General features: G+C 51.0%; 1 protein-coding gene across 4 annotated transcripts in view; it reads right to left on the bottom strand.

The window, feature by feature from the left end:
• The window catches only part of LOC119461680 (fatty-acid amide hydrolase 2-A), a 111,578-nt gene that overhangs the window by 72,857 nt on the left and 27,025 nt on the right, over window positions 1-11,696 (bottom strand). For all 4 annotated transcript variants that reach the window (XM_049671881.1, XM_049671882.1, XM_049671883.1 and 1 more), the window contains exons 6-7: window positions 10,438-10,536; window positions 5,657-5,800 (exon numbers count right to left, since the gene is read on the bottom strand). In XM_049671881.1, the coding sequence (XP_049527838.1) occupies window positions 5,657-5,800; window positions 10,438-10,536 (243 nt within the window). The remainder of the gene's footprint in view (window positions 1-5,656; window positions 5,801-10,437; window positions 10,537-11,696) is intronic.

Here is an 11,696-nt window from a genome sequence, read left to right as displayed (position 1 = left end):
ACAGACGACTGCAAAGATTGGACCCTACCATGAAATTTAGGCTACCACCGAAACTTCAACGCAGCTGTGCCAGTCTTCTGCACAGACTAAGGCTGGGGGTAGCGTTTACGCGCGGATACGTACACCTCATGCGACGCACCGAGTCTCCAGACTGTGAATTGTGCAATGTCAAAGAGACTATAGGTCATGTGCTTTGTGACTGCCCTAGGTACGTGCAAGAGCGTCAAAGGTTAAATAATGACCTTACGCGTCTCGACAGCCCACCGTTGTCGGAGGACGTTATTTTAGGCCCTTGGCCAGACACTCAATCAAGTTTCAAGGCCATGCAGGCGCTACTGAACTTTTAAAAAGTACGGGCCTGGACTGTAGGCTTTGAGCATGCCAAAGTGCTTGCCATATGTTTCATATCCTCGAGCATTCACGAAATATGAAGGTATGCTTTTAATAATAAACAATATTGTTACGTGAAGGACGAGTCAGTAAGACTACCAGCTATTTACAGGTTGTATTTACAACAGTGGTTGCAGCGCTCAGCGGTTAGATTCACACCGCAAGCCCAGCTCCTTCTTTCTGTTCTTTTCTCGAGTGATGGCGCCCGCGCGCCTCGTTCAAACAACCAAATACCACACGCGCGTAGCATAATCCCCCGGCGTCAGAAGCGACGTCCCGGAGCGTCTAAATGTCATCACTGGGAGGGTGATACTGCTTCAGTCGTGTAACGTGCACGATATCACTGGACTGGGAAGCAGATGGGGCGTCAGGGGCGATCTCGTAGGTGACGGGAGTCACGGCACATAGCACTCGGTAGGGGCCTGTGTAACGAGACAGCAGTTTTTCTGACAGGCCGACCTGACGCGACGGAGACCATAGAAGCACCAAAGAACCAGGCGGGAAGTGCACGTCGCGGTGTCGCTGGTCGTACAAACGCCGTTGGCTCTCTTGGGAGTGCAGAAGGCGGTCACGGGCAATTTCCCTTGCGTGGGCAGCGCGGGCGACGGCGTCAAGTGCATATTCACTGGTGGGTGCTGCGTGAACAGGGAGGCTTGTGTCGAGGGGCAGTGCTGGTTCTCGGCCGAACAGAAGGAAAAATGGCGAATAACCGGCTGTGTCGTGGCACGAGGAATTATACGCAAAGGTGACAAACGGTAGAGCGAGGTCCCAGTCAGTGTGGTCGGAAGACACATACTTCGCGAGCATGTCTGTGAGAGTGTGATTAAGACACTCCGTGAGGCCATTCGTTTGTGGATGGTATGACGTGGATAGCTTGTGCCTCGTGGCACAGGACTGCAGGATGTCCGCGATAACTTTTGACAGGAATGTCCGGCCACGGTCTGTGAGAAGTTGTCGCGGAGCTCCATGTAATAAAATCACGTCGCGTAGAAGAAAATCGGCAACATCTGTGGCGCAGCTTGTAGGGAGCGCTCGGGTGATGGCGTAGCGCGTGGCGTAATCTGTGGCCACAGCAATCCACCTGTTCCCAGAGGTAGAAAGAGGAAAAGGACCAAGTAAATCTAAACCAACCCGAAAGAATGGTTCCGCGGGAATGTCAATTGGTTGAAGGTACCCAGCAGGGAGCGTCGACGGTGTCTTGCGTCGCTGGCATTTCTCACACGCAGCTACGTATCTTCGAACGGAGCGAGCGAGCCCTGGCCAAAAGAAGCGTCGGCGGATCCGGTCATAGGCACGTGACACACCGAGGTGACCGGCAGTGGGGAGGTCGTGAAGTTCGTGGAGAACAGCCGAGCGAAGGTGTTTAGGGATCACAAGGAGTAATGCTGGGCCGTCGGGGTGAACGTTGTGGCGGTAGAGTACGCCATCTTGAAGTGTGAATAAGCGAAGGGAGCTGTCGGCAAGTGACGATTCCAGGCGGTCAATGATGATACGCAAGGACGGGTCACGGCGCTGCTCGTCGGCGACATGGACCAGTGGAAAAACAGAGAGAACGCAGGCGTCGGTGTCAGTATCAGACGTAGAGGTCGGGTCTTGGACTGGGTAGCGAGAGAGGCAATCTGCGTCCTGGTGTTGGCGTCCCGACTTGTACGTCACTCTGTAGGGATATTCTTGTAGTCGGAGAGCCCAACGACCGAGCCTACCAGTAGGATCCTTGAGCGACGAAAGCCAACACAGCGCATGATGGTCTGTGATTACTGAGAAGGGCTTGCCATATAAATATGGGCGGAACTTTGAAATAGCTCAGACGAGAGCAAGACATTCGCGCTCGGTAATCGAATAGTTGCGCTCTGCAGTTGTCAGGAGCCGGCTAGCGTAGGCTATAACGCGGTCGTGTCCGTGTTGTCGTTGCGCTAAGACTGCGCCGATCCCATAACCACTGGCATCGGTTCGGACCTCTGTAGGTGCGGACGGGTCAAAGTGGGCCAAGATCGGTGGATTTGTCAGAATCGTGATAAGGCGTGAAAATGCGGCAGCCTGAGGGGAACCCCACGTAAAAGGCACGTCTTTCTTTAGAAGTTCAGTGAGTGGTCGAGCGATTGCTGCGAAATCTTTCACAAACCGTCTGAAATAAGAGCAGAGCCCCACAAAACTCCGGACGTCTTTGGCAGACTGAGGTACAGAAAAAGCTGTTACTGCTCGAACCTTCTCCGGGTCCGGTTGTACTCCGGAAGCATCGACGAGATGGCCGAGCACTGTAATCTGTCGGCGCCCGAAGTGGCACTTCGATGACTTTAATTGGAGCCCAGCCTTGCGGAAGACTTCAAGGATAGCTGCGACGCGCTCAAGGTGCGTCTCAAACGTAGCAGAAAACACAAGGACGTCGTCGAGGTAACAAAGGCAAGTTGACCATTTGAAACCTTGAAGCAGAGAGTCCAGCATCCGTTCGAACGTGGCAGGGGCATTGCATAAACCAAACGGCATAACCTTAAATTGGTAGAGGCCATCTCGAGTGACGAAAGCGGTCTTTTCTTGGTCTTGCTCATCGACGGAAATCTGCCAATAACCAGATCAAAGGTCAATGGACGAAAAGTATTTGGCACCGTGAAGACAATCAAGAGCGTCGTCAATTCGTGGTAACGGGTAAACGTCCTTTTTAGTGATTCAGTTTAGGTGGCGGTAATCAACACAGAAACGCCACGTGCCATCTTTCTTTTTGACGAGCACGACTGGCGATGCCCAAGGGCTCGACGAGGGCTCAACAATGCCTTTGGCGAGCATCTTGTTGACTTCCTGCTGAATAACTTGCCGCTCTGCCGTGGACACGCAATACGGTCGGCGATGAATGGGAACAGCTTCACCAGTGTTTATCCAATGCTTAACAAGGGACGTCTGACCAAGTGGGCGATTGTCAGTGTCAAATATGTCGCGATAGGAAAGCAAAAGGCGATATAGGGCGGCTGCTTGGCCAGGAGCGAGGTCCGGAGCGACCATGGGACGTAATGGGCCGTCGAGGTTCAAGGCATCCTGCGAGTAATCAGGAGGATCTGGAGACGCGTCGGCTGCAAAAGCAGTGATGTGGTCGTCTGTCACTGACCGGAGCGTGGCCACCGCTATGCCTTCAGGTAACACTTGCTTCGTCAAGCCAAAATTGACAACGGGGAGACACATCCGATTAGCGGCAAGGGTAACGACGGAGTGTGGCACAGAGATGTCGCGCACCAGGAGGACATCACGAATAGGGGCGACGACATAGTCGCCATCAGGCACGGTTGCCGTTGAGGCGAATTCGACGAAGGTTAGGGCTTTTGGAGGTAACCGAACAAACGCTGTAGTGCATAGGGTGTTCGGTTGTTCGGGGCGAACGTCGGAAACAAGAGGAAGCTCAAGGCACAGCGTACCGGTGGAACAGTCGATAGGGCAGAATGCGTCATCAGAAAGTCGAGCCCGAAGATTAGGTCATGAGGGCAACTGGTCAGCACGGAGAACAGGACTGGAACTTGGCGGCCAGCAATTCCTACGCAAGCAGTGCACATACCACAGACGGCAACAGTGGCGGCATTGGCAACGCGTACGGCTCGAGTGACGGCAGGCGTAAGAACTTTTTTGAGGCGACCACATAGGTTAGCGCTCATTATGGACACTGGGGCTCCAGTATCAATCAATGCTGTCAACGGGACACCATCTACATCTACTTCAATTAGGTTCGTGTTCGTGAGGAACGTCAACGGAGGATTTGGACAGGACGAACGTGATGCAGCACTACCTCCAAGAGCTGCATGGCCTAGTTTTCTGTCCGGCAGTGTGGCGAGGAAAAGCTGCGAGCGACGGCGTTGAGGTGACGGCGGTCGCCCGGAGGAGCGGCTGTCAGGGACATCAGAAGTAGGGTACGGACGGCAAGGGGAGTAACGGCGAGCGTCGGCGTATGGGCGAGGAGCAGGGAATGAGCTCCAGTACGGCGGCATCCAGGTGGTGCGGCAGTGACGGGATACGTGACCAACTCGGTGGCAGCGGAAGCAGATCGGTTTGTTGTCAGGTGTTCGCCATTCAGCAGGATTGCGTGGTCTGGGAGCGAAATACTGGTCATTAAAGGTGGTGGACATAGGAATCGGTGCCGAATCAGGTCGGGAGACAGAGCAGGCGGTAGGGATGCCAAGGTTTGTAATTTCTTGCCGCACAACCGCTTGTATAACGGAAATAGTAGGGGCTGCTGGGTCAAAGGTACCGTCGAGGGGTCGAGGATGAAGGGGGGCCGGACTCACCGCTTCAATCTCACGGCGAACGATACGTGTGACGTTCTCTTGAAATGGTCGTGTGGCAGGAAGAGCAGAGCAAGAGGACGTGGCAGGAATGTTTGGGAGCCGGGAAAACTGTGGGACGACGTGGCGGCTTTTGGCTACCTCGAAGCGGCGGCATTCTTTGACGATGGCTTCGACAGTAGAAACGTCGTTATAGACGAGCAAATTGAAGGCGTCGTCCGCGATGCCTTTTAGGATATGGCCCACCTTGTCAACCTCGGACATGTGCTCGTCGACTTTCCGGCAAAGCGCGAGCACTTCCTGTATGTAGGAGACATACGATTCTGTCGACGACTGGACACGGGAAGCAAGCTCGTTTCGCGCAGCCTGGTGGCGACCTGATGGGTTGCCAAATAGGTCGCGAAGCCGCTCTTTGAAAGTGTCCCAGCTGGATATCTCAACCTCATGGGTGCGAAACCAGACAAGCGGTGTCCCGTCCAGATAAAACAGCACATTGGCAAGCATGATGGTAGGGTCCCAGTGGTGGCTTCGGCTAACACGCTCATACATGCTGAGCCAGTCGTCGACGTCAATGCCATTCTGGGCAGAGAATGTCCCAGGATCACGGAGACTAGGAACCGTAACGTACGTTGTGGTTGGCGCCGCAGGTGTAGGTGGCGACGAGGTGTTTCCATCGGAAGCCATGGCTCGGAAGATGACGGTGCGGCCACTTCGGAGCTCCGTGGCGAGGACGGGGAACGTTCCACCTCCACCAGAATGTTACGCGAAGGACGAGTCAGTAACCAGCTATTTACAGGTTGTATTTACAACAGTGGTTGCAGCGCTCAGCGGTTAGATTCACACCGCGAGCCCAGCTCCTTCTTCCTCTTCTTTTCTTGAGTGATGGTGCCCGCGCCTCGTTCAAACAACCAAATACCACACGCGTGTAGCAATATCATTTCACTGCCATACCGAATTCACAATGTTACATTCACACTAAGTTCACTGGAGAGAAAAGTGAGGCTCACCTTGAGCAGTGCCAGCTCCGAGGCGAAGGAAGGCACGGCTGCAGCAGCCAGCCGAGCAGTGAAGATTTGGGCTGAGTAACGGAATTCTTCAAGTGCCAGTTCAACCACAGGGCTGCCATGTGCATCACGGAAGTAGCGGGCCACCTGCGAGGGTTAAGGGCAAGGCTTTGCACGCATGTACAGTTAAACCTCTATATAACGAACTTCAATGTTACGAAACTCAATATAAGGTAGTACAGTGCAGTCCACATATAACAATACCGCATATAACGATATATCGGTTATAACGATGAGTTGAGCTAAGAGTATCAACTTATGCATTAGGGCTATGAGAAAAAAAAACAACGATATGTTATTAAGCGCATATCGGATATAACGATTGAAATTTTGCTTCTGGGCGGTGTTTTTCATGCAGAATAATCGTGAAAATTGCGTTCCTACGTTGCCCTTAACCAAGACGGGGTGAAAAGTTTGCCTACGCGAGTTCGTATCTGCCGTCATTACCGCGCGGTGCATTCTGCCCGCGCGCCGATTGCAAAAGCCACGGAGAGCATCGCAAGTTGGTGCAGCGTGCACAAGATGGCGCCAGCTGCTTCGCCTCTGCGTCACTGGTGGTCGCGCGAGGAGAGGACGGAAGAAAGGCGATAAGCGAAGGCAACGCCTCCTCTGGCGAGGGGTGCCTGCGCTCCCTGCCGCGCGCTCTCTCCAAAAAAAAAAAAAACAGCGGCAGGTGCGCCCCTTGAGACGAAACTGATTTTGCAAGAGGGGGGAGAAAGCTATAAGCAAGCGGCGCCTGCGTGGCTTACGCTCCCTTTAAATCTCCCTCTCTCAGCGAGCGTGGAAATGCACCGTGGAAGCAGCGGGAGGTGCCCCGACAAAGCGCAAAGCTGCGTCTCTCGAGACGAAGCTGCAAATTTTGCAAGACTCGAAGTACGAGCTCGCGCAGTGGATGATATCGACGATTATGAAAGCCAGGAGCGTCATAATCATAAAGGCTAGAAGCAGTGTCCATGCCGGTCAACGGAAAAGGCGGGCTTCGTGCGGCATGACGAAACCCTCATGGGCAAAACCAACACGGTGGTGTCCGAACTCTGGGAGCAGGTCACTACTGACGATGGAATAGGTGGTGCTTCGATGGAGGAGCTTCTGAGTGCAAATAGTGCTGCCTCGTTCTGCGAAGAGAACTCCGACATGGCGATCGTCGCGACAGAAGGCGGCGTTGTGCGACGGAGGCGACGACAGCAGCAGCAGTGACGACGAGATTGACAATGGCCAGTCAGCCCGTCTTTGACACCAACCCCAAGGTTCAACCAAAGTGCAACGTTGTCGATCGAGTCGCTCATTGAATTCATGCACGCTAAATTATAGCCGCCAGTGTACGCGCAGCAGATGGACGCAATGCACACGGCAGTTGTGAATCCGAAACTTCCGCGAAAGCAAGTGCAGATTTCTATTTCTGCGTGCCTAACGACTGAGACACTATTTAGAGGTATAAATAAAAGTTTTATTTTTCATGGCCTACTTTCTACAACGTCAATTTTTTTATCCCAAGTGGCAGTTTCGGTTTCGGGACTGCAAAGTTATATTCGGCATTTTTTTTTCCGGCAGTCCAGATATAGCGATGATTGGTTATAACGATCAGATTTCTAGTTTTTCTCAATATTGTTATAAGTGGACTGCACTGTATTTAATGTTTTATAACTTCTTGTCCATAGAACACCACATATTTTTAACCTCAACATAACGAAGTGTGTGTATACACAATTTAAGTATAATTAAATTTCACCCTCGTCACGAATGAATACCGAGATAATAAATGAAAGCTTCTGTGAACGCAGATGGCCAAATGGTTGAATTAGTGAGGCTGCTTGCAAACACACCTCTCAAATAGTGCGACCGTTGAGGAGGAGCAGAGTCACGTTTCATATGAAGTCCAAGTGTGATAAGATCCTATCGCGCCCTGTGGCTGTATGCTTTAGGTGCGAGTGAAAGCGTGCAAGGATAAGATAAAAAAAGTGGTGGCTTGATGAGCGCCATCTTCCCGCACAAGCAAGACGAAAGGGGGGAGGGAAACGGTAACGCGATCAACCACGTGTGAGCAAGGGGGAGGGGGAGGACAGGTTGGAGAGTGTCTCCTTTTCTAACGCAGCCATGGAGGCTCAAGGCTATCAGCATGGCTGAGTGCATACACAGCCTACGCACCCTGTTTTAGAAGTAATCTGCTGTTTGTGCTGTGGAGTCTCACATGTGCTCTTGGGACAAAGGAACGACAACACAGTCGTGCAAACAATCAAAAGGGCATTTATTGCACCTTTCAGTACACTGATACACGCTAGCCGAATTACTATGCATAGAACATTAACATGGGCGTGCGACAAATCAAGGAAGTCCGACTCACCGCGACTGGATAGCAAGCGAATAGGTTCGCCCCATGCTATGACACCATCACCTAGTCGTTCACGTGTACGGTCACGCGAACGGTGGCGCGTTCGAACGATCCGTGTTCGTCCATACTGGTGCCCTCCTCCTAGCCACGCGAGACGGTCTCGCGAAGCGTGGATCGGCGCACGCGCGGGCCGTCTGCATCGCTCACCTTTTGCGCCCGCGTAACCCCCCGCCGTCAGGTGGCGTTAGCAGCGCAACACTAACGCCATCTCTCGTAATATGCTGCAAATGTGCCGCCCTAAAGCTACGCGGCAACGCCAGATTACAGGAGACGAGCCATGCGGGGAAAACAACATCAGGGGATGCCTGAGAGTCGCGCATCCCCACAGTGCAAAGAATAGATGAGCACAGATGGCATGGCATTGTGTGTTGTCTTCCCACACGTTTATTGCTAGAGGTTGTGAAAAATCTAGTTTCAGAGAGGCATTGTAGCGAGAAGCAGACGAAGCGTTCGCTTTTCGTGATAGCGCCATCTCACTGTGGGCGACACTTATTATCTGCGGGGGCGGCGTGGATGCAAAAGCATGGCTGGGTTTGCTTTTTACAGCCGGTGTGAAGATATTGTCGACACAGCAGGAAACCATCACGGACTCTCAAATTCAACAAAATTAGTTTTTTTTTATCATTCAAATTTGCTTTTTCCAATTGACCAATAACTGAGAAAAATTAGTGGCCCCTTTCCACGCAAGAAAAATCCACTGGCGACTGTACTTATTTGCGTAAAAGATCGAATTTCAATATAATGAAATTTCAATATAACGAAGCAAATTGCCACCTAACCCACTTTCATTATGTCAAGGTTGAGCTGCATATTTTCTTCTGAATTGCTTTAGATTTGCACAACACGTGTGTGGCCATTTATTAGTCTGGCCATTTTATCAGAGTACAACATATGGTAATTATTGAAATGTTTTCAACCATTCTCGTGAGCTCCGTGGGAGACAAAGAAGGCACATGCCTCCCCCCCCATTTTTTAACACAGGGAGTCAGGTCGCTACTCGGTAGAAACTGTACATGAATTCAATGTAGCACACAACACTCCTCAATGTCTGCTATTCAGTCCACTTGTTCTCAAGCACAACAATGAGTTCAATGCCTGGTGTGCTGAGGATGGTCTCGCCCAGTGTCTCGAGAATACTCGCTTCCGACAAAGGGCGATAGTCAACCCTTCCTAATGCACTTGAGAGTTCTTTTCTAGGCACGCTGAAATGAGAACATTTACAAAGGAGGTGTGCAATTGTCGCTTCTCTGCTGCAGTTGTCGCATGTAGTGTTGTCGACCATCCCGATGCAAAATGAATAGGTGTTTGTGAAGGCCTTGCCAAACACACAGGCGGCATAGAAACACTTCTTCAGCTCGTGATATCTCTCGCGGAAGATGGCACGGTAAGTGCAGGTCCAAACTTTGAAGGGGAGTGTAAATTCGGTCGAGTTCCAGTTGTAAGCTTGTGTGCTAGCGAGCCGATGCTGAGGATGCAAGAAATGTCATCATGTTTTTATCATCTAAATCTTCGATGGACCGTATTAGTACTTAACGTAGCTGTGCTAGCATTTATAGCTTCTTAACACACTAACGAACCAATTATCCCTATTAGTATTGATAGGTACAGTCTATAGCAAGAAAGTAAAGACCTGTCAGGCATCACTAGCAACAGCTGACTGATCTTTACCTCTTTGCAATAGGCTGTAGCTTACACTATTGATTTATACAGGTAGGAGCCGAACATCCTTCCGAGGATTATAACAAGTGTCTGCTTGCCGAGACCTTTACCGAGACTCTGTGTTTTATTGTGCAACCAAATTGTCATCCCATACACAAAAAAATTACACCACCTTCCCGTAGGGGAACCCCGAGTAGTATATGAAGCAGCCATGGGGTCGACTCAAAGTAGTTTTATCAGCTGATAAACTTGGACATGCAGCAGCACCAGCAATGCGCAGAACTGTTGTCGACGCCGTCGGCGTTTTGCCCGCGTTCGCACCAAACGCGTGCAGTGTTGGTGACTGTTGCCGGTGCCTCTGGGGCGCCTACCATCGCACCTCTAACCTAAGCTGCTTCGCATTATCGCGCACGGAGCCACAGGTGTTGCCATTCGTTGCGCAATCCGGAGAGCAGAGGAGGAATGCCGAGAGGAGAGATGAGACAAAGAGAGGAGAGGGAGGAGAGGAGATGAGACAAGGGGAGGAGGATGCGCATGCGCAGTAGGGGTGTGGACGCCGCACGGCAGAGGGAGGGAGGGAGTGACATAGCCCCCCCTCCCCCCCCCCCCCCCCGACCATAAGATGCTTCGCATCTAAAACAAAGCATCAGTTAAACGAGATGCCTAAACAACCCACCTTACGCACGGCCTCTTTCATCTCAGGGTGGACAGGTGTGCAGAGGGTGCCACCCAGGTCATCAACCATGTAGTACACTGTCACCTTGGACCAGTCCACCTGCAGCAAACGGAACGATACAATGGTTAAGTCATGAACTTTAGAGGGATAGAGGTCAGTGAAGTCACATAGCACAGACACAAGCTCCAGCCTGGCCGATACAGTGATTGAAGTCTACACCATGATGGTGTTGCCGAAAGCTCTTTTCCCCTTTCCTTACAACTTTCTACACTTCAATTAAATAAACCTGTTAGTTTCCCATGCTTTTGCTAGCTTCATTAGAGAGTTTAAGCTTGTTTGTAAATGTATCAGTGTTTGCAAAATACCAGGTTACCAGAGAGGTGTACGGCAACAACAACATTGGTATCGACATCTTGTGACGCAGAATTTTAAGCAGACAGCACATGAGGCTAATAAAGTAAAATCTCGGTAAACATAAATTGCTTACACAGAACTGCCCCTCAATTGGTTGGCTTTGTATTTAGATAATGCAAAAGAACCTCCAGTAATCGGAACCAAAATTTTCACATCACAGTGTATAAATGTACTGTATTTTCCGGGCTATAAGTCGCATCCCCCTCAAAAGGGCAGTTTTTCCGAAAAAAAAAAGTATATAAGTCGTACCGGTGCGTAAGTCGCACTTGTTCATTCGGTAAGCAATTAAAAAAAAAACTTAGTGACGTTTCACTTCATGAACGCGGGTCACGCACAAGTGTATGGGTGCCATTCCTATAGACGGTTTCAGTGTTTACACACAAACCTCGCTTGCCGCTGATTGGTTGCCCCATCGGAACTTCCGGGAGGAAAGCTAGGAAAGCTAGAAGCACTTCCGGTTATGTTGTTTGAAGGCATGTGCGACGTGAGGCCGGCGTGTCGATGTTTGCTCTGCTTGGTGGAATCTGTGATGAGCTGATTCTACATTGTGAATATTGTCGAGATGACGAGCGACTACTTTAGGCGCTTAGCACCGAAGCAAAAGATCGGTATCACCAAAAGCTGACGTTTAGAGGCAGAGAGCTGCCCGATTCAGTGGACGATGATGTCGTGCGATTTTCATTTTCGTTGGCCTCCAAACACCTTCCCTCAGTTACAACCCCGGAGCAACAAGCGGGGCATCTTAGTGAGGACATGCAATGAACGTAGACAGTTGTCTTCAAGGCAGGTAATGGGACTGCCGAAAACTAGAAAAACATTATAGGGCACTTTTTCTTCTTTCTGGG

Source organism: Dermacentor silvarum, chromosome 8 (assembly GCF_013339745.2).
Source record: "Dermacentor silvarum isolate Dsil-2018 chromosome 8, BIME_Dsil_1.4, whole genome shotgun sequence".
NCBI classification, from domain to species: Eukaryota; Metazoa; Arthropoda; class Arachnida; order Ixodida; family Ixodidae; genus Dermacentor; species Dermacentor silvarum.
Note: the sequence above shows the minus strand (reverse complement) of the source record. Positions and strands in the feature narration are given on the sequence as shown.